At 36.4% G+C, this 23,797-nt stretch overlaps 1 protein-coding gene across 15 annotated transcripts in view; it reads right to left on the bottom strand.

Annotated features, from left to right (window-relative positions):
- Positions 1 to 23,797, bottom strand: part of AKAP9 (A-kinase anchoring protein 9) — a 171,522-nt gene that overhangs the window by 75,245 nt on the left and 72,480 nt on the right. For all 15 annotated transcript variants that reach the window (XM_050782816.1, XM_050782819.1, XM_050782824.1 and 12 more), the window contains 6 exons: positions 22,276 to 22,414; positions 21,441 to 21,526; positions 15,883 to 15,997; positions 15,226 to 15,424; positions 10,251 to 10,347; positions 8,334 to 8,426 (listed from right to left, as the gene is read on the bottom strand). In XM_050782816.1, the coding sequence (XP_050638773.1) occupies positions 8,334 to 8,426; positions 10,251 to 10,347; positions 15,226 to 15,424; positions 15,883 to 15,997; positions 21,441 to 21,526; positions 22,276 to 22,414 (729 nt within the window). The remainder of the gene's footprint in view (positions 1 to 8,333; positions 8,427 to 10,250; positions 10,348 to 15,225; positions 15,425 to 15,882; positions 15,998 to 21,440; positions 21,527 to 22,275; positions 22,415 to 23,797) is intronic.

Raw genomic sequence — 23,797 nt, 5'->3', positions numbered from 1 at the left:
AGGTGAGAGGATTGCGTGAGCTCAGGAGTGCAAGGCTATAGTGAGCTATGATCACACCACTGCACTCCAGCCTTGCTGACAGAACCCATCTCTTAAAAAAAAGAAAAAGGAAAAAAGAGAACACCAAAATCAAAAAGATCTTAAATGTTTCCAAAGAAAAAAAGATGTATTAACCACATGGGAACAAGAAAGTAACAAGGACCTTGTCGGCAGAAACAAGAAATCAGAAAACACTGGAAGTTACTTTCAAAGTTCTGGCATAAAAATAACTGTTAACCAGGTTCAAATAGTCAACAAAACAAACTTTTATGGATAAAAACAAAATAAAGAAATAAAATAAAGACAACTAAAAAACATAGCTTACTCCTAACAGATAATCAGTAAAAAAAAAAAACTTCTAAAACATTTTCTTCAAAAAGAAGTAAGATTCTAAAACGATGGCCTAAGATGCAAAAAGGATTAGAGCATAAACAATCTTCTTAAAAAAATATGTGGGTGGCCGGGCGCGGTGGCTCAAACCTGTAATCCCAGCACTTTGGGAGGCCAAGACAGGCGGATCATGAGGTCAGGAGATCAACACCATCCTGGCTAACATGGTGAAACCCCGTCTCTACTAAAAAAAAAAAAAAAATACAAAAAACTAGCTGGGCGAGGTGGCGGGCACCTGTAGTCCCAGCTACTCAGGAGGCTGAGGCAGGAGAATGGCGTAAACCTGGGAGGCCGAGCTTGCAGTGAGCTGAGATCTGGCCATTGCACTCCAGCCTGGGTGACAGAGCGAGACTCTGTCTCCAAAAAAAAAAAAAAAAAAAAAATGTGGATAAATTGAAATACTGATGCTACAAGGCAATAATTGCATCTGAATTATGGAATAAGAAAACACAAAGACTGTGCTTCCGGGCAACATAAAATAAGCCCACTACGGCCTGCTTCTCCCACTGATTACCTAAAAACTCTCAGCAAAATACAAAACAGCTGAAGAATTCTGAAGAGTAAACAGTGGCTAGGAGACTGCAGAGGGAAGTCAACACTTAGGTGATTTGTATGGGAAAGATGAAACAGGAGTTTTAGTCTGAACCTAACTAGGTGGACTGCCTATTTAAAAAAAAAAATTCACATTCTTCAAAGAATTATAATGACATCCAGAGCACATAAAACATAAAATATAAAACATTTAATGTACAATTCAAAATTAGGCAACATAAAATTCGTTGTATGTTGAACTCATTGTCAGCACACCTGCTCTAAAATAAATGCTAAGGGAAGGTTTTCAGGCTAAAGAAAAATGGCACCAGAGGGAAATCTGAAATTTAAATAACAGCAGAACACATACTCTTCTCAAGTACACATGGAGCATTCACCCAGAAAAGTCTACATTTTAGGCATCAAATTTAAAAGAACTGAAATTATATGAGGCATTTTGCCAGACCACAAAGAAACTTAAAAATTAATCAATCAACCATGGGAAGCTATCTGAAAATCACAAAAATGTGAAAATCAGTGCATTTCTAAATAACCCATGAATCAAAGAGGAAGACACAGGGGAAATAATATATTTGGAGTGAATGAAAATTTGCAGAATGCAGCTTTAAACATTGCTTATAAGGAAACATTGCTATACTTACAAGCTATAATGTTTAAAGGTATAACGCTATGCTTTCGAGTATAGCATTAAATGCACACATTAGAAAAGAAGAAATTCCCTTTAGAAAAACAGAAGAAGGGCAAATTAAATCCAAAGCAAGCAGAAAAAGGGTATCAAAAAGATATGGGTAGCATTTGAAAATAAAAACAAAACCAATAAAAACAACAAGGAAACAAAAAGCTGAATCCTTAATATACTAATACAATCAATAAACCTCTAACCAATCTGACAAAAAGGTGAGAAATAGGGATAACACTACAGATTCCACAGACATTAAATAATAAAAGAATACTACAGGCGGGGCATGGTGGCTAACACCCATGATCCCAGTACTTTGGGAGGCCGAGGTAGGTGGATCACTTGAGGTCAGGAGTTAGAGCCAACATGGTGTAACCTCGTCTCTACTGAAGAAAAAAAAACAACCCACAAAAATTAGCTGGGTGTGGTGGTGCATGCCTGTAATCCCAGCTACTTGAGAGGCTGAGGCAGGAGAATCACTTGAATCCAGAGGCAGAGGTTGTAGTGAGCCGAAATTGTGCTACTGCACCCCAGCCTGGGCGACAAGAGCGAAACTCCATCTCAAAAAAAAAAAAAAAAAAATACTACAATACAACTTTACCTATATAAATTCAACAGCTTAAAGGAAATGGACCAATTCTTTGAGTGATACAAACTACCAACACTCATTCAAAAATAAATAGATAACTAACATAAAACTAAATCTATTAGATAAACTGGATTCATAGCTTAAACACATATTTCAACAAAGAAAACTCCAGGCCCAGTAGCATTCACCAGCATATCTAAAATATATTTAAGGATGAAATAATACCAATTCTATGTAAATTACTCCAGAAAATAAAAGAGGCAATATATTTCAACATTGTATGGAGGCCAGCATTATTCTGATATGAAAACCAAGACATTACAAGAAAACCAAACTTGAAATAATATTTCTCATGAACACAGACATAAGTATCTTTGCCACAATATTAGCAAACAGAATCTAGTAATGTATAAAGGGAGGGGGTTGTCTCCCAGAGGGCATGAGAAAACTTCTAGGGATGACTGAAATGTTTTATACCTTGATTGTGGTATTAGTTTCCCAACTTTTTTTTTTTTTTTTTTTTTTTTTTTTTTTTTTTACTTTTTTTTTTTTTTTGAGACGGAGTCTCCCTCTGTCGCCCAGGCTGGAGTGCAGTGGCCGGATCTCAGCTCACTGCAAGCTCCGCCTCCCGGGTTTACACCATTCTCCTGCCTCAGCCTCCCGAGTAGCTGGGACTACAGGCACCCGCCACTTCACCTGGCTAGTTTTTTGTATTTTTTTAGTAGAGACGGGGTTTCACCGGGTTAGCCAGGATGGTCTCGATCTCCTGACCTCGTGATCCGCCTGTCTCGGCCTCCCAAAGTGCTGGGATTACAGGCTTGAGCCACCGCGCCCGGCCAGTTTCCCAACTTTTAACACTTGCTAAAACTCACCAAATTTTGCAGTTATAATTGGTGAATTTCATATTATGTAAATTATACCTCAGCAGAGATGATTACAAACAAAGAACAACAAAAAACACAAAGGAAGCTGTTGAAATTTTGAAAAATTGGTATCATAAAGATCACTTTCTTTTGTATATGCATTCAGATTAGAAAGAAATGACAGATAAAAGAATTCTGGTTTGGGGCCGGGTGCAGTGGCTCACACCTGTAATCCAAGCACTTTGGGAGGCCAAGGCAGGTGGATCTTGAGGTCAGGAGTTCAAGACCAGTCTGGCCAACATAGTGAAACCCCATCTCTACTGAAAATACAAAACTTAGCCAGGTGTGGTGGTGTGTGCCTATAATCCCAGCTACTTGGGAGGCTGAGGAAAGAGAATCACATAAACCTGGGAGGGAGAGGTTGCAGTGAGCAGAGATCACGCCATTGCACTACAGCCTGGGTGACAGTGTGAGACTCTGTCTCAAAAAAAAAAAAACAAACAGGATTCTGGTTTGGAAACTTAAAAAAAAACAGACTTAACTACCCTGTTACTCTTTCCTTTCCCTTCGCTATACTGTCTAAAAAATCCAACCAACCTGATTGGTCTCATTTTAAATTCATAACCACTACCTTTAAAATGGGCCCTTGGTAGAATCAGGCAATTTAACTCAACTTCCCTAGTTTACTCCATTTCTGATTCCTTCCCCTAGACAGAACTTTTCCCTCCTCTTAAACTTCCAACATCTTCTCTTTCCTTGTCTCTCTCAGGTGTTGACCTTGCTTCTTGTTTTAGTGAGAAAATGTAAGCAATTACTAGAAGAGAACTTTCATAGGCTCTGAATACTACATCTCAAAAGATATCCAAATAACAAACCAAATATTCTTTGCCTTCCTTCCTGTTATTATAAACTGCCATGCTCCTATCTAATGGCAACCATCCAGGGTATGATCTTCTAATCAAGAACACTACTCCAGCAACTGCTCCTCTGTATCCTAAATTAGCTATTTCCCTCCCTCTCTCTTCAATCATTTCCATGAGCACAAAAGTAGATGTAATACCTATTATCTTAAATAAAAACAAAACAGCAACAAGAAAAACTCACCACTTGACCCCCTACATCACTCTTTACCACTCTATTTCTCTGCTCCCCTTTTAAGTAAAACTCCTCAATATAGTTCATCTCCTCATTCTTCTCCTTCATTCTCTCTCAAACCCAGTCTAATCAGTTTGTCTACACCATGCCATCAAATGTGTTCTCGTGAAAGTCACCAATGATTTCATCTTGTAAAATCAAATGATTAATTTGCAGTAATAATCTTTCTTGACCTATTAGGAACATCTGATACAGTTTAATACATTCTCTGCTTGATAATAGTTTTACTTGGTTTCTGCCATGCCCATTCTTTTGTTCTTCCCATATCTAACTTACTGCTCCTTCTCCATCTCCTTTGTTTTTCCTTATTTATCTGGTCTCTAAACACTGACATGCTTCAGGTCCATTCCCAGATATCTTCTCTATCTACACTTATTCCCTATATTAGTTTTTCAATTTTTTTCACTGCAATCCATGGCAAACATACACACACATAAAACAACATAAAACAACAAAACCACATGTTATATTATGACCCAAAGCATACACAGGTACATATGTGTCTATATAATTAAAACTTTCCATTAACATTAAAATCCTACTCCCAACCCCCTAAATGGATTTCATGCCTTAAAAATGAGTTACAACTCACAGTTTAAAAAACATTGCACTAGGCCGGGCGCGGTGGCTCAAGCCTGTAATCCCAGCACTTTGGGAGGCCGAGACGGGCGGATCATGAGGTCAGGAGATCAAGACCATCCTGGCTAACACGGTGAAACCCCGTCTCTACTAAAAAATACAAAAAAAACTAGCCGGGCGAGGTGGCGGGCGCCTGTAGTCCTAGCTACTCAGGAGGCTGAGGCAGGAGAATGGCGTAAACCCGGGAGGCGGAGCTTGCAGTGAGCTGAGATCCGGCCACTGCACTCCAGCCTGGGCGGCATAGCGAGACTTCGTCTCAAAAAAAAAAAAAACCTTGCACTATATGCTAACTCCCAAATTTATATTTCTTATCTTATTTCCTAAAATCTAGATTTATATATCCCAAACACTGACTTTACTCAACATTTCCTTTGCTATTCCTCAACATTTATATTTGGACATTTAGTAAATATTTTTGCATTTAATGAGTCAAAAGCTGAATTCTGAGTCTCCTCATTCCTCTTCAAAACTACTCCTTTGCAGTCTTTTCCATCCTACTAAAGAACTCTAAGCAAATACCAACTCCATTCTTCAAGTTGCTCAGGTCAAATAACCTAGAGTAATATATTCCCCTTAAGTGTGAGCCCTTGCCCTCTTTCCCTGTATTTCTTCCTCCCGTATCCAGGAAAAGGAAAATTCTCCTCCTGTACATCTGCAGAAAAGACAAATCTGTGCCAAGATTTCACAGTATTTCACCATGAATGTGGGAGTTGCAGGATTAAACTGAATTGTCCTCCAACTCAGCAGAGGTAGCAGCTGGGCAAGCAACCTTCACAAACTCTAGTCAAGTCTCCTGACCACATCTTAAAGACACCTGTTAGAGTAATTTTTGACCTTTCTTTTTGTCTTGTCTCTCTTGACTTTCCCTTTCATATTTCTTTAAAAGGTCCTCAACCTGATATCTTCCTGATTCACTCCCTCACTTCCTTTAGGATTTTCCTCTAATGTCACTTCATAAAGTCAGGCCTTCCATGACAACCCTATATAAAATAACACCATCTCACTCCCCATGGATTTTCCTAGTCCCGTTTTTTTTTTTTTTTTTTTTCTTTATAGTACTTACCATCGTCTGTATGTTGTCTATCTGTACCAACTAGAATGTAAGGTCTATGGAAGTAAAGATTTCATCCTCTTTTATTCTCTGTCATACCTCAGCACCCAGAACACTGCCTAACAGTGAAATGTAAATGAATGTCTAATTTCAGTAGTATGTGCTCAAATCACAGGAGGACTCTAGTGTGATATATACTGGGAATCACTACTCTTACTGGGCTTCTTCTATATAGCCTTGTGCTTTTAGAAAAATGATTCTCAGCCAGGCATGGTGGCTCACGCCTGCCATTCCAGCACTTTGGTAGGCCAAGACGAGTAGACTGCTTGAGATCAGGAGTTCAAGACCAGCTTGGCTAACATGGCAAAACCCTATCTCCACAAAAAAAATACAAAAAAATTAGTTGGGGTGGTGGTGCACACCTGTAGTACCAGCTACTTGGGAGGCTTAGGTGGGAGGATGGCTTGAGCCCAGGAGTTGGAGATTGCAGTGAGCAGAGATTGCGCCACTGCACTCCAGCCTGGGCGACAGAGCCAGACCCTGTCTCAAAAAAAAAAAAAAAAAAGAAAAGAAAAAAGAAAAATGGTCTTCAATCTTCTTCTACCATATCTGAGGGGTACGGAGTACAGCATAATCCCATCGGTACTGGTGACTAATGTCGACAATCTGTATTATTCTAGGACCAAGCTGGGCCATCAAATGTAGTCTCTTGGATCACAGTATCTTGGCTGCATTTAGAAGAGTCTTCACTGACCGGTACTTTAGTGCTTTGCTATCAGCTTGAGTGAGTAATGCTTTATAAAACATCTTCATATTACCACCATTATCACAGTAATAAGACTACTTTTAAGATAGTATTTATGAGTCTTTACTATGTATCAACTCATTTGCTAACTGCTCTGTAGGCATTAGCTCATTGAATCCTTATAAAAATTACTACTATATCAGTTTCCTCTTTCAACATATAAAACGCTGAGATTCACAAGTAACTTTCCTAAGGTCACAAATCTAGTAAACCAAAAGAACAAGAATTTAAAATATGGTATATCCAATACCAAACCTCACATTAATTACTATACCCTGATACACCATTCCATTTGATAAATTTGTATAAGAGCTACATGCAAGAGAAAACTTGCATTCCTCCAAGAACTAGACATTGAAAGCTATAAAAAAAAAGATAGTGTTTCACTTTTCGCTTTAGTCATAAGTGAACAAGTCCTTATGGCCCAGATATTTCCTTGGGTCTTGACTTCCTCATCTAATTTATGTTTTTCCTAATTCCTTATATATTTCCTTTATATCCTACCAATCAATCCCACCCCTTTAAAATCCACATATTCCACTGGGATTGTTATATTAAGACAGTTGAAATATTATTTAAAAAAAAGCAAACTCATAATTCAATAGTTCCTGTATATGTGTGTGTGTGTGTGTGTGTGTGTGTATATATATATATATATATTTTTTTTTTTTTTAGATGGAATTTCGCTCTTGTTGGCCAGGCTGGAGTGCAATGGCATGACCTCAGCTCACCACAACCTCTGCCTTCCAGGTTCAAGTGATTCTCCTGCCTCAGCCTCCTGAATGGCTGGGATTACAGACATGAGCCACCACACCTGGCTAATTTTGTATTTTTAGTAGAGCTGGGGTTTCTCCATTTTGGTCAGGCTGGTCTCAAACTCCCGACCTCAGGTGATCTGCCCACCTTGGCCTCCCAAAGTGGTGGGATTACAGGCATGAGCCACTGCACCCGGCCAGTTCCAATATTAAAAGCCAACCAGGTATACACATTTTGAAAAGGAATACAAAGACAAAACAAATAGAACCATAACGTTACACTAGGTTATATGGCTAATATTAAAGAACGACTCTGGACACAGCAGATAAGCATACAGAGATGAGCAAAACTCACATTGATAAACTCCTTCACTTAGCCAGGAGCTAATTAATACTCACTGATAATCCTCCCTTAGTATCTGTAGTCATTACCTAACAAAGCTTTTCTGATTGGAAATAGATACAGATAATATACACAGAGGACCAACCACTTTCTCTTTCTTTTCCTATCTTCTTCCCAACTTTTAAGGAAGACCAAACTCCTTCACAAGGCAACAAATATATAGACTTGTTTTGGCATTCTGAAAAGCTTCTAATTACTAGTCTACATCAAAGAATGCTCTTCTCAAATAAAAGTTCACAAGATATTTTGTTTAAAGGCAACTATAATTGATATCATTATCCAAACACTTAAAGATGAACTATATATGAAACTTATAAAAATAAAGTACATACCATCAATAAAATCCATGCTATTTTTGAAGGCTCAAAGGGAATATAAACTAAGATAATCTTCCAGATAAGCTATAAGCTTACCTTAGCTACTTCTTCTTCTAATTGTTCTTGGTATTGTTTTTCAAGCAACTTAATGATATTTGTTTCCTCTTTCACTCCAAATTCACCAGAAAACTATATTTAAAAGCAAAACATGACATTTATTTACATTAATTATACACCACTTATTTTTAAACTTCTACCTCAAAATCTCCCCAAAGTATCAGTATTTTTAGAAAAGTTCTACACACTTTCAGCAAAAAATCAATTTTAATTCTCTCAATTAAAAACAATTTTAGTAAATAATTCTAGTAAATAATTATACTTACTACTGTGAACTTAACAATCAAAGATGCAAAGAGGAATATGTTTACATATTTATAAATGCCAACATACAGTTCTAGAGTGGGAAAAGGATACTTAAATATAACTAATACAATATATATGTGTGTATATATTTCCTTTTAAGTAAAATGTTAAACAGTGGCATTGTTTGCTCATAAAATTACAAGCAAATTTTCTTTTCTTCTTGGTACTTATTAATACTATCTAATTTTCTACAAATACAAAGTTACAGTTATCAATAGAAAAAACTATAAACTTTAAAAAAATATAAACATGTTTTCAGTATGAAAGTATTTATTTAGCAATTATCATGATATGGGATGAGTATAGCAGAATCAAGGAAATGTCTAACATCTTTCCTCTGTATACTGAGCCAGGAAGAACGATGATCTTAATTTTTTCTGTGACTTAAGAGCTAAAAATCTGAGTGAAGACCAGGGTTCAGCAGTTGCAGGTTTGAGAAAGTTGCAGGTGTGAGAAATTGAGAATAATACAATGCTGAGCAGAGGCAGGGGGTGGTTTAGTTAGATGGCATGCGCTGTAAAAGATGTGGAACTTTTATATACCGAATGGACCTTACTGGAGTAGGCCTAATCTATTATCCCAGCCCTACTGTCTTGGATTCTGGGGATTCCTAAACACTTTTTTTTTTTTTTTTTGTGATGGGGGAGTCTCGTTCTGTCACCCAGGCTGGAGTGCAGGGGCGCAATCTCAGCTCACTGCAACCTCCACCTCCTGGGTTCAAGCGATTCTCCTGTCTCAGCCTCCTGAGCGACTGGGACTACAGGCAAGTGCTACCACGCCCAGCTAATTTTTTGTATTTTTGGTAGAGATGGGGTTTCACTGTGTTAGCCAGGCTGGTCTTGATCTCTTGACCTTGTGATCCACATGTCTTGGTCTCCCAAAGTGCTGGGATTACAGGCGTGAGTCATCGCGCCTGGCCCCTAAGCACTTTTCTAGAGATGGCCTGGTCCAAATTCCCATGCTGGAAAGACAAAGCTATGTTGACCAGGGCACTGAAACTAATTTGTACATAGCCCACATGTTACAAAAAACAAGATAAATCTTAAACTATAACATATTTAAGGAAATATAACCCCTCAAACTTCCTCTGTGTTTTTCCTATGCTATAAAAATAGATTAAATTTCTTTTTTTTTTTTTTTTTTTTTTTGAGATGGAGTCTCGCTCTGTCGCCCAGGCTGGAGTGCAGTGGCCGGATCTCAGCTCACTGCAAGCTCCGCCTCCCGGGTTCACGCCATTCTCCTGCCTCAGCCTCCCAAGTAGCTGGGACTACAGGCGCCCGCCACCGCGCCCGGCTAGTATTTTTGTATTTTTTAGTAGAGACGGGGTTTCACCGTGTTAGCCAGGATGGTCTCGATCTCCTGACCTCGTGATCCACCCGTCTCGGCCTCCCAAAGTGCTGGGATTACAGGCTTGAGCCACCGTGCCCGGCTAAATTTCTTTACATATGTATTCTGAGTTTTCTATATAAGGTATTATCCTCATATTTATTATGCTTACTTCTCAGCAACTATAGTAAACCAGACATAAAAATGATAGTAGAAAAATCAGTGTATATAACAGTTAAAAGATAAAAATTAAAAATATAATACCTCTATTGTACCATCAATATTCTTTTTCACACAACTTCCAGGGTACATTGTTCTCTGTGCATCAGATTCTGTAATTACCACCGAATCAACGGGGAAGCTGAATATAAATAAAAAAGGTTAAAGAATTAGAGTTGTATATGTGCTTTAGTGTTCATCCAAAATCTATAACACACATAAAATGTGTACCGGGGTATGGGAGACAAAAATGAGTCAAGGGTTGTAGGTATTGTAACTTAAATCATATTTTTGACTAATATTTCCACTTAAAAGAACACAATTGAGTAACAGTATTTTAACAGATGATCAACTGAATTTTATGTCATCTTACACTACAAATGTATGATATGGAACTATACATACTGACTTTTTTTTGGAGAGATGGGGACTCACTATATTACACAGGTTGATCTCAAACTCCTGGCCTCAAGTGATCCTCCCACCTCAGCCTCCAAATGTGCTGGGATTAGAGGCATGAGCCACTATGCTTGGCCAGTATTAACTTTTTTTTAAAAGTTATCTAAGATATATTAGTGACTTTTAAAAAGTTTGTAAAATCTCACTTTTATGAGAAACTTCTTTTAACATACATATGTATATTTGGATACACAAAGTTTGATTTTTTTCCTATGTGTCCACATCAAAAGTAACAACGTTTACCTCTAGTGGAACTCAGGAGCAGTGGTGGTACAGAGAAGAATCTTAATTTACAAATACTCACTTTTGGACTTTTTTGTTTAATTTTTTGGTATTCACATCTGTATTGTGTAGTTTTTACATGCATTCATTATTTAAAAAAATTTTTTTTCTTAAAATGCTTAACTTAGGTCATAAAAACTAAGATCAGTATTTAGGAACCATGGGAAAAAAATAAAAGGAGGAAATTATAATTTTCATTTCTGGCAAATACAATTTTCCACACCCATTTTCATGTACAACTATGTTGCTTTCTTAGTTCGACCCTCCTCTTGTCCACATACCTTTCTTTCTCGTATTCTTTTCTATCCTAAATTCCGTCCAAAACTGGGCAGATAAAAGTTGTCATCATCCCATTTCATAACTTATATAACTAAACCCCTAATGATGGCCATTTGATTGCTTCCAATTGTTCACCATTACAAACAATGCTATAATACAGATCTTCACAAATGTATCTTGGCACACTTCCATGGATGTTTCTATATGATAAAATCTTGTAAGTAATTGTTAAGCTTAATAGTTCATGTTTTAATTCAGGGCTATATTCCAAAAAGTTTTATTAATTTTATTATCATAATTGTATCATTTAAGTATTTTCTCAAAACTTCAGCAATCGGGGGTCATAACAATTGTAAAACTTTGCTAGAACATGTATGTCTTTATTTTTGAGAAGACATTTTCTTTCAAACATTATTGGCCATTTAGGTTTTTCCTGCTGTGAACTACCTTCTCATGTTCTATGACCATCCCATGCTTCTAAAAACTTGTTCTTCTTGTCTTTCTTCTCTGCCCTTTCCTGCTTCTTCTTTATTGCTATTTTGTCTCTGTTTTCCTCACTGTTCCTTGTATATACTCCTCTGATTCTTGGCTTTATGTCTTGGATCTTATTTTCACAGCCTAGAAATCCTCCTGATTATCTATCCAGCCACTATGATCTAGAAAATCCTCCTGATTATCTATCCAGCCACTATGATCTAAACTCCAAAAAGTACTACTTAGTCCACAATGACTTCATTCTTTAAGCTTTACAGTATTTGAAAGTGTTTACTCCAAACTGAAAAAATAGTCCGGCATAAACTTAATTCACTGCTCCCCTCTTGCAATTAAGCTCCTACTATCTGCAACCCCTGTTGAATTTCCTATTTATGTGATGTACTTTCATTTTCCATATTCCCTAGGCTCAAGCAACACAGAGTTATCTTTGTTTTTTCCCCTCTGCTTTGTTTCCAACATTCCTTCCATTGCAATGTCTTAATACTCATCCTTCATTTCCATTTTGCTGTTATTACTCTAATAGGCAGTATTACAGATGTGCAGTAAAAAATGCCACAAAGAGATGGGTTTAAATTCCAGCGTTTTAGTTATATCACTATGTTATATTCCCCAACCATTACCTTCAAAAATTATTGCAAGTAATTATTATTTCAGTGATTACACTGAAGTCCCTGGAAGGAAATAGCCACTTTACATAAACATCTAATTCTACCTCCAGGATATCTAGCTAAGGCTCTTTTCGGTTACTGTTTCATTTAATCCTCACAATCTTAAGGGTAATTATTATTATCCCTATTATTATTTAGAGATGTTTAAATAATCTGTCCAAGATCATATAGTCAGTAAAAGGTCAAATCAGGGTTAAATGCAGATCTGTCTGACTAAAACCCATGATCTTTCCAACATCAGAGTGTTTCTCTTAGAGGTTTCTAGTATGAAACACCCAATATTTGTTAAAAGAATGACTCAATTATTTTTCTTAACCATTTCAAGTCTACCCACAGGGAACAGTATACTCTATTCAAAATGTGTTACAGTTGTGTCCAAAATATGTGATGCTATTTACAAAAAAATAATTTTGACTCATTACTATTAGTAAGAATGAGGATGGTGGTGAGTAAGACTCTTTTTGGTAGGGGTGCAGGGAGCAAATGAATGGTTTTGGTTCAAAGGCATTGTCAACACATTTCCACGGAGTATTACAGAAACTCTGAGAGAGGGTGGTGAGCTGGCAGAAGCCCAAATGCAGGAATAACAATGTAAGCCTACGTTTCCAGAAGCCTCTCTTTTCTTCATGCTTTGGAGAGAAAGCATCATTAATTAAAGGAAGATTACTTGAAATACTGACTGGTTATTAGAAAGTTCTTCCTAATCACCTATTTTGTTTCATATCAGAAAGCAGTGGTTTCCAAATGTCAATCTATGGGTTCCATGCCTCTGAATTATATTGTTAAAAACACAAATTTCCATATTCTATCTCAAAGTTATTGAGTATGACTCTCCAAATTATAATTCAGTGATCTTTCATTATAAGTATTAAAAAAATTATATTAAAGTTCAAAAACTTCCACTATTTCTGATGTACGGTCATGTTTAGAAACCACCAATCTCAAAGAAAATGGGAGCTTTATAAGGCTAAGCCAATACCAAGCAAACAATTCCAAAGCCCTATGTAGGTTCCAAATACAGAAGAGTAACGACTAGTTCCAAACAAGTAGACATTCAATTTTCATTCACTATCCAAAAAAACTGTGTTGAGGTTTTACTAGCAAGTGCCTATGAAGACAGTGCTAGAATAGCAGAGCCAGCCAAAGTTAGAATAAATCTCTGAGGGTTTTACAGAGCTAGTTATATATTATATCATACTTCCCAACTAAATTATAAACTGTTTATTCATTAAAAAAATAACTTATTGAGTACCTATTATGCACAGAGAATTATCTTAGGTGTTTGGGACATATCACTGACCTAAATGGAAAAAGAGCCCCACCCTTATAAAGTTTAAAGTCTTTGACCAGAGACGAACAATAAACAAAATAAAAATGAATCCACCCCCTCCAAATTTACAGATATTTGGTGTTTATATATATATATATATATATATATATTTTTTTTTTTTTTTCTCAGGCAGAGTCTTGCTCTGTCACCCAGGCTGGAGTGTAGTGGTGCGAATTCAGCTCACCGCAACCTCCGCTTCCTAGGTTCAAGTGATTCTTATGCCTTAGCCTCTTGAGTAGCTGGGATTACAGGTGCATGCCACCATGCTTGGCTAATTTTTGTATTATTAGTAGAGATGGAGTTTTGCCATATTGGCCAGGCCAGTCTCGAACTCCTAACCTCAGGTAATCTGCCTGTCTCCGCCTCTCAAAATGCTGGGATTACAGGCATGAGCCACCACAACCAGCCTAGTTATATAAGTAATATATACTATATAAAATGTATATAATGTATACATATATATAAATGGACAATATTAAGTAATATAGAAAAAGTAAAGTAGGGAAATAGGAATCAGCGTTCTAGGAGACAATTTTAATTTACACAGAGTGATTAAGAAAAGCCTCATGAGAACATGACACTTGAGTAATGATCCAAAGGAGGTGAGGGTGTTGGCCAGGCACATATCTGGAGGAAGACCATTCTAGGTAGAAGGAACAGCCAATGAGAAGTCCCTAAAGCAGAAGCATACTGATAATGCTTGTTACTGGTGACAGCATCTTGGGGTCAGAAGACAGTGACAGACAAGTCAGTAGGAGATTAAAAGTCAGAAAAGTAATGGGTACTCATCATGTAGGACAGAAGAGCTTTGGAATGACCTAATCTATTTTAAATTTTAAAAGCAAGATTCTGGCACCTGCTCTAACTGTGTTGAGAACAGACTTTAGGGAGGAGTTAGGGTAATCCAGGTGAGACAAAAGGATGGCAGAGACCAGCAAGGTTTTAAGGAGTGGTACAGTTTGGATATATTTTTGAAGGCAGAGAAAACAGGATGTCTTGATAGACTAGAAAAGAGGTATAAGAGAAAGAGGAGTAACGACAGATGGATATAACTGCAGAAGGAGCAAATTTTGAGAAGATCCAGAGTTCTACTTTGGACGTGGTTAATTTGAACATGAGACAAAGTGAAATCCTGCCATGACTGGAATGATCCTATCTTATATTCCTTAAGTATTCACCATATCAAAGTACCAAAGACTAGGTACAGAATAAACTGCAAATACATGCACACTGCCGATTTAATTAAGCAGATTAACAACAACCAACATCTTTATAATGTAAAAATTTAAGTAGAATTCCTATAATCTCTTTGATTTACATCAACATTTATTTCAGGCATTTCAAAGATATAGAATGATCTCCTGCTCTTCTTTCTTAAAAATGCTGCATCCTATCTCTTTTCAGCAACTTTGCTTAAGTTACTTTTTGTAAATAGCCATTCTAGATGATACTATAATTGTTACAAAGCTACAAATACTGTTGAATGAAGCTATAAGCAGATGAATACCTTGGCGGAACTGTGGACTCACTAACAGCTTGAAGCCTCTTCTGTAAATAGTGGATCTCTGCCTCATAGCTTTGTTCAGTTTCTTTCAATTGTTGCTGCAAAGAGGATATGAGGCTTTCTAATTCTTGAACTTGTTCTTCAAGTTGTTCAGTTTTTTCAAGATGTTGTAGAGAAGATAACTTGCTTTTATGATTGACATCTATGTTATATAAAGAGACAAAAAATGCACATTTCAACAGAAGTTTCTTAGTGAAATAGCACAATCACTATGTACAGAAAATATTCTTTTTTGAAAGAGTATGTTTTAAGTGGTAATAACTCTGGTTTCAATTTAAACTCATTCTGATGAAAACAAGAAAATATAAATAGTACAATTCAAGATAATCTTTTTGATCCTCATGCTGCAGTACTCCTAAATCCAACATTTTATATCTTTAAAATTTAAAACAATTTACTATTACAGAACATAAGAAGTGAAAAAGGACCAAATAGATAAGTAACCCAAATCTTTCATTTTAAGGATGAAAACATTGAGATCAGAGAGGCTACAGTGAAATGCCCAACGTCACTATGTTAGCTCAAATTTTAAAGTAAAAAAGCAAATTACTCAATATTTGGTATAAAAACACCACATTGTGGTATATGATCAAAATTTACCACTGTCTTCCAAACTGGTCATCTGAGAATTGATTGATAAAAACTTTGTTTCCTCTTTTGGAAGGTTTTCTTCTCCAAATTCAAGTTTCATACCATCTGTTTGCTGTCCCCAAATCTATTGAAAACCACAGAATAAAAGCAGTAACATAAATACGTAATCCAGCAATTAGAAAGCTGTATTAAAGCAACTCTGCATTAAGATGCTTTTTTAAAACCACCCCAAATTGTGGCACTCTAATACAAGTGTTTTCCCTTCTAAGTTATTCCCTGTTCTCTTCTGTAACAGTAATTCATATTCCATACCTTTCACAGCACTGAAATTATGTTAGTAATGTTCTTTGATATCTAAAAGGAAGTTCATTTTACTACAAAAACAAGTGCTTCTGAGAATTTTGGTAGAAAGCTGATAACAATATTTATAGTATAACCTGGTCTTTGAAATTTCAATTTGTACATAATAAATTTTATATTACCAATACTTGATTAATACAGCTTATGTATCTCTAGATATGTCCTATGTACAACCAGGTAACTGACAAATGGTATGCTGCTCTGTACAGTAAACAAAAGAAAAGAAAAGAATGAAAATAGATAAATCTCAGCTCATTTCCTTAACTATTAAAAAGCAGCAAGCCTGTAATCCAAGCACTTTGGGAAAGCGAGGTGGGTGGATCACCTGAGGTCAGGAGTTCAGGACCAGCCTGGTCAACATAGTGAAACTTCATCTTTACTAAAAATTGAAAAATTAGCCAGGTGTGGTGGCGCAAACCTGTAATCCCAGCTACTTGGGAGGCTAAGGAAGGTGAATTTCTTGAACCTGGGAAGGGGAGGTTGCAGTGAGCCAAGATTGAGTCATTGAACTCTAGCATGGGAGACAGAGCAAGACTCTGCCTCAAAAAAATAAGTAAATAAACAAATAAAATTAAGCAGCAATATGTCAGATACCTGTGTGTACTAATTTATTCATTCATCAAATACTTAATAATCAATGTGACCAGCACTGTGACAAGAGATAGTAAAAATATAAAATCCGTTTAAAAAATAACAATATATCTGCCTGCATGGAATTCATCAATCAGATGGGAAAATAAACAATTAGAGAACGGCTAAACTATAAAATTTGACTATAACTACAATGATAAAGAAGACTGATGTGGATCTGAATAATTATGGAAGTCAATTTTGATTTAGGCTCATATATTTTTGGCAATGATTTGGGAAGGCTCTAAGGAAGAAAGAGTAAGAAAATTTATGAAAGAATGACATATGCCATAATTGACAATGATCTTCTTGAGAAGAGTTTAATTTGGATACGGAGGGGGAAATAAAGCTAGTTAAATAAGATAGATCCAAATTACGTAAGACTTTAAAAGCAAGGGGAAAGAGTTTGGACTTGCAAGACCAGATGAACAAAGGATACTGTAGAAGCAGGTGAGCAAAAGAAAAAAAGCTATTTGCCAAGAAGGCTGTTTTAACTGTCCACTACTCTTATAAATCCTCTAACCAACTCCTACCCCATGAGTACGTTTCAACAGAGATCTTACCTCTTAGTTCCCAGGGAAAATAAAGATCATCGGGTAAATTATTAAGTTTCTAGTCCAACCTTTCTAACTCATTCAGCAAACATTTATTAAGCCTTTACTGTATGCTAACACTGTGATAAGAGGAGGAAACAAAAATAAACAGAAGATTCCCTGATTCCAAAGGGTTTAGAATAATAGTGAAAGAGGCAGAATGGTAAACAAACAATTATATAATATGAAAAGTAATGTGATACAAATGCAAATGCGTATAAGAAGCTATAGGAACATGGAGGAAGGACAGAAGGGTAATCAAGTATTTAAAGTAACAAAAAAAGGCCAGGCGCGGTGGCTCATGCCTGTAATCCCAGCACTTTGGGAGGCCAAGGCGGGTGGATCACGAGGTCAGGAGATCAAGACCATCCTGGCTAACATGGTGAAACCCCGTCTATACTAAAAATACAAAAAAATTAGCTGGGCATGGTGGTGGGCGCCTGTAGTCCCAGCTACTGGGGAGGCTGAGGCAGGAGAATGGCGTGAACCTGGGAGGCGGAGCTTGCAGTGAGCCTAGATCGCGCCACTGCACTCTGGCCTGGGCGACAGAGGGAGACTCCATCTCAAAAAAAATAAAAAATAAAAAAAAATAAAGTAACGAAAAAAGAGAAGCATGATAAGCAAGGCCTGTACTGTTGCTAAGGAAACAGAGGAATAAATGCCTAAGCCTAGGAAGATAGGTAAAGCAGATGACACAGAGGGAGTAAACATTTGAACCAACTGGAACAAGCGGGAACAAACCAAAAAGGCTGGGAGGGGATGGGCAGTATTATGCAGAAAGGGCAGCATGCAAAAAAGCCCAGGGTGCATTTGGGAAACTAAGTATTTCAGTATGGCTGAAATGAGGAGGAAGATTAGAAGATGAAGCCAAAAAGTTAGGCAGTGATGTATTGCAGTGCTGATCCTGATCCCAAAGTAACTCTGAAATGCCTCTCTAATTGCAGCTAATTTACAGAATTCAAATATGATATCTTCTTATTACCCCTTGTGCAGAAAAGACATCTACCTGTTTGCTATATTCATCTACCTGTTAAGCAAACGTATTTACTTACATTTCTTTTCTTTTCTCTTTTTTTTTTTGAGATGGAGTCTCACTCTGTTGCCCAGGCTGGAGTGCAGCAGCGCAGTCTTGGCTCACTGCAACCTCCACCTTCTGGTTTCAAGCGATTCTCCTGTGTCAGCCTCCCAAGTAGCTGGGATTATAGGCACATGTCACCACACCCAGCTAATTATTTTTGTGTCTTTTTTAGTAGAGATGGGGTTTCACCATGTTGGCCAGGCTGGTCTCCAACTCCTGACCTCAGGTGATTGGCCCACCTTGGCCTCCTAAAGTGCTAGGATTGCAGGTATGAGCCACCATGCTCGGCCTTACATTTCTCTTCTAAACACCTACTAGAATGTTGCCATGGAAAACTATTTTATGTGTGTGTGTGTGTGTGTGTATATATATGTGTAAAATAGTATATATGTATATGACATTCCTTAAACTAGTTCATAAATCCCATTAATTTATACATTTCTTCAGTCTGGTGACTTCATTACTTTATTCCCAGTACATAGAACAACCTGGCATTTAATTAGCAAATAATAAATATTGGCTGTCCAGTCTGTCCTCAGATCTAAGGAATAAATAAATAAATACATAAGTAAGTAGGCTGGGTGCGGTGGCTCACGTCTGTAATCTTAGCACTTTGGGAGGCCAAGGCAGGCAGATCATGAGGTTAAGAGTTCGAAACCAGCCTGGCCAACATGGTGAAAGCCCGTCTCTACTAAGAATACAAAAATTAGCTGGGTGTGGTGCAGCTTGCCTGTAATTCCAGCTACTCAGGAGGCTGAGGCAGGAGAATCGCTTGAACCTGGGAGGCGGAGGTTGCAGTGAGCCGAGATCGTGCCACTGTACTCCAGCCTGCGAGACAGAGCAAGACTCTGTCTCAGAGAAAAAAAAAAAAAAAAAAGTACAGTAAAATAAAAATAAAAATAAAAATTGACTGGATAACTGAATGAGAACAAAGTATAAGTTTTTCTTTCATATTCTTTATACTCCCTTCAGTGTATATATCAGTATGGTAGAAGACCAGGAGTGAAAAGAGAAGATTATGTAAGACAAATCCCCAAGTTTCTGGTTGAATGTTGTTCCTTGAAACTGAGACGAGAGAAGCTGGTTTAAGCAGCAGAAGTTAATAAATTCATATTTCAATATGCTGATTGAAACATACCTACAAGAGTTTTGAGTAGAGATAACTGATGAGATATATGACTCTGCAGCTCAGAAGGACTGACCTAAACATAGAGATCTAGAAGCAATGAAAGGAGATGAAAAAAGCATTCAGATTAAGAGGATCAAATAAAGATCCCTGGTAAAATAGACAGGGTAGCTAAAGTCCAAAATGGAGGCTTGAAAAGCTACAGAAGCTAAGGGAAGAAAACATTATCAGAAAGCAGCAAATACTACAGTCGAGAAATAATAGATTAAAGTAAAAAGAAAACTAGTTCAAGATAGTACACTGAGCATGTGTTTATATCTGAGGTTACAAAGTGAAGGCTTGAACTTTAAATCCAGTCTATACTTTTATAGTGCTCTTTTGGGGACAAAACAGTTTTTGTTGTTGTCTGGCTGCTTTCTGTTTCCCAACCTTAAAATAGAATCCGTTTATTTTTGAATATTTCTGTGTGTGTGTGTTATATTTTCAGAGATGAGGTCTTAAGCTCTGTTGCCCAGGCAGGAGTGCAGTGGCACAATCATAGCTCATGCAGCCGCAAACTCCTAGGTTCAAGTGATCCTCCCACCTCAGCTTCTCAAGTAGCAGGGAGGACAGGTATGTGCCACCATGCCCGGTTTATATTTCCTAATATTTTTAAAAGAAAAAAAACCATATAAAATTAATAGATTAAAAGTACTAGCAACACTGGGCCCTGATTCCTACTTAATGGCAACAAGATGCATAAGCTGGGCAGCTGCACCCCTTTTGGATGAGGCATGTTTTCTCCAGGTTTCACTTGGCCTTGGCCTTCTTCATTTATTTTATTAACTAAATTAATGTAGGCATTTACATTTGTGATTAGTGACGCAAACTTCTTCCCTTTTGATTACGCAATTAAAATGATAGTAAAGAATATTTAAAAGGCATAAATCCATAATGAACAAGAAAATAAGAGATGAAACCAAAATAGATTCTACTCATATAAATCTACTGGAGTAGGTTTATAGATTTTTGGAAAGGCTAGATAAGGTTGTACTTAATTGCACAGAAACAGAGTGGGGAAGAAGAAACAGGAGGGAAAGAAAGAAGGGCAGAGAGATGGAGAGGAAGAATTTCAGCCAAAACATAACTCATCAACATTATAACTTTCACTATCAATTAAATCTTTCAAATCTGCCTAAACATTTTAATAATTAACTGAACATCAAAAAGCACCCCCCAAAAATACACATAGACATCTTTCTGGATTTCTTTCTACATGAGAATTACATTTATCCTTGCCAATATATGCCTTACGTTGTTCTACTGATAGAGTTAATAAATTACACTGTGCCATGATAGAAAACTATCTTACCTAGTTTTCTACAGACGTTTTTAAAAATTGCTTGAACATAAAATTGACATATATAATGCTGTGTGAAACTAATTAGCTATGTACTAAGCAACTAAACTCATTACCAATTTTCTCTAAAACAGAAGGCCCACTGCTTTATGTTATAAGTAAAATTAAATGCAATTGTTTCACACAGTTTACCAGTTGATACATTATATATATTTTAAATTATCATAACTTTAAAAACTCTCTAAAGGGGTTATTATTTGACTTGCAGAAATTCTTTTAGCTTACCAATATAAATTATCTACTACAAATATATATCGCTTTTCCCAATCTCCTTTTTCACATTCTCTTATTTTAGAAATTCTTGGTTGATAAAAGCAGCTTATAAAAAAGCAGGTAATACAATAAATGCAAATATTACAATACATTTTCCATTTCACAGACCTTGCTTAGTCGTGTTTGAAGTACCAAGAGTTTGTTGTATTCTTCTGTTACTTTGTTGAGAAGAGTGTGCATATTTTCTTGAAAGTCTGGATGGTAAACAATTATAATAATTTCACTTCACAGTAAAAGTCTGCATCTTCCAATAGATATTATTCACCTATTTATAACTTAAAAAAATTGCCTGCTAGAAGTAAACCTCAGATATTTAGTAACTAAAAATTGAAATTTCATTCATGTGAAATGCCTGCTACGAAGATAACCTGAAAATTTCATATTAAAATATGTTAATTTCTTTTGGTAGTCATTAATTTATACACATTTTGTTCATTATCTATACAAATGGACAGGGCTAGGAAACATTTTATCTGTGAAAGAACATCAAAAAAGTGTGAGGTTACTATTTGCTAAAACAAACTAATAGCAGATCTATATTAAGAAAGATACTAATATATTTCTTATTTCTTAATGTTAATCTTACTCATTTTAAAGCAAAAACCATTGATATGAACTTATTCAATAAATACAATAACGTTTAAAAATTTGGATCTATGGTATAAAAAGTTAAAAGAAAGAATTAGGATAAGGAAAAAGGAGTAGAGAGAGAGAGGATAGACAATAGTGGACAGCTCCAATTATCTTCATATCACCATTATCGCACTACAAAAATTTTAAATGTATATTAAATATAAGATTTCATGAACGTGAAAGGAGGATAAGATGTTAAGATGATAAACAACTTGGCTGGGTGATTAAATCATAATAAAAAGTAAAGATCTGTCATCAATTAAGAGGATTAAATACTGTAAGAGGATTAAATATGGTAAGCTTTTATTACCTTGAACTTCATATCTATAATCTTGTAATTCTGAATCTTCATTTTCAGAAGTGTAATCACCAGAATTCTCCCTATCTTCTGCATTTACTTCACATTTTAAAGCAGGAGTATAATATTCACCAAGGACACTGCATAAAGTCTGTCAACAACAAAATTGGGTATTTTAAGGAATTTAAATTTTGATTTCTACTTCTAAAGATCATTAAACATTATTCTCCTTGATGTAAGGCAGTCAAAATGGCACATAAAAATAATTAAGAAAACCTTCTCTCCATACCCTTATCAATCTGCAAAAGAAACAAGTCTAAATTTCTCTGTCTCTCTGGCATGAAATCTTCTTATATCAGGAAGATAATAATCTTCATTGCAAAAAAACCATAATTTTTTTTGCTTCCTTATAATAATAGAACTTATCTTATACTTTAATCAACTACTTGCTAGCTTGGATCCTATTTCTGATGTTATCTCTGTAATCTCAAATACCTTTGAAAAAACACCACAGGACAAGGATGGAAGTTCAGAAATGCTGATTAGAAAGAAATCTATAAATTCTAAAGAAATTATATCAAGCAAGAGAATTACATTCATATACTTAAGATAATATTCATAACACATGAGGCCAGGCGTAGTGGCTCACGCCTGTAATCCCAGCACTTTGGGAGGTCGAGGCAGGTGGATCACCTGAGGTCAGGAGTTTGAGACCAGCCTGGCCAACATGGCAAAACCTCATCTCTACTAAAAATACAAAAACTAGCCGGGCGTGGTGGCCTGCATCTGTCATCCCAGCTACTCGGTAGATGAGGCACAAGAATAGCTTGAACCTGGGAGGCAGAGGTCGCAGTGAACGGAGACTGTGCCACTGCACTCCAGCCTGGGCGACAAAGCAAGACTCTCTGTCTCAAATAAAAAAAGAAAAACAAAAAAGATTCCTAACACACGAGAATAGTTTTATGTAATTTATATACACACACAAAAATTGAAAATATGTGACCCATTGTTTTGGTTCTTCTCCTGGGCAACAGACAATTCTATCATCATTTAAAACAATACATGCCCCATAATCATTTGATAAGCTTTCAAATAACTTTTACCTTTGTTCCTCATATAACTAAAAAATTACCACCACCAACTTCTAGACTTAAAAATCAAATTGTTCACTGCTATTTCTTCAGATTTCTTGAGATTTGCTTAAACTATACTGTCAATTAATAATTAAGTTTATTAAATTTTCAGCATAGCCCTTAAGATGCAGTTTTTTCACATTAGAGTTGATTTTAGAAACCGTAAACAATCACCCAATTTACAGACAAAGAAACTGGGACCCAGAAAGATAGGTGCCATCTTAGTGTTTTGGCTCACTCTACACAGTCTCCCAGGATGTCTCCATCTTGTCCTTGTAACTCATCTATGGCAACACCAACAATTACTGTCTGTTCTACAGGTGAGATAATTTACCAGAATTTCTTTTGTTTCAAACAGATTATCAGGAAAATTTTTAATGCTCATTTTAACTTAAAAACTC

Source organism: Macaca thibetana, chromosome 3, assembly GCF_024542745.1.
Source record: "Macaca thibetana thibetana isolate TM-01 chromosome 3, ASM2454274v1, whole genome shotgun sequence".
NCBI lineage: Eukaryota > Metazoa > Chordata > Mammalia > Primates > Cercopithecidae > Macaca > Macaca thibetana.
This window is presented reverse-complemented; position numbering and strand designations above follow the sequence as displayed.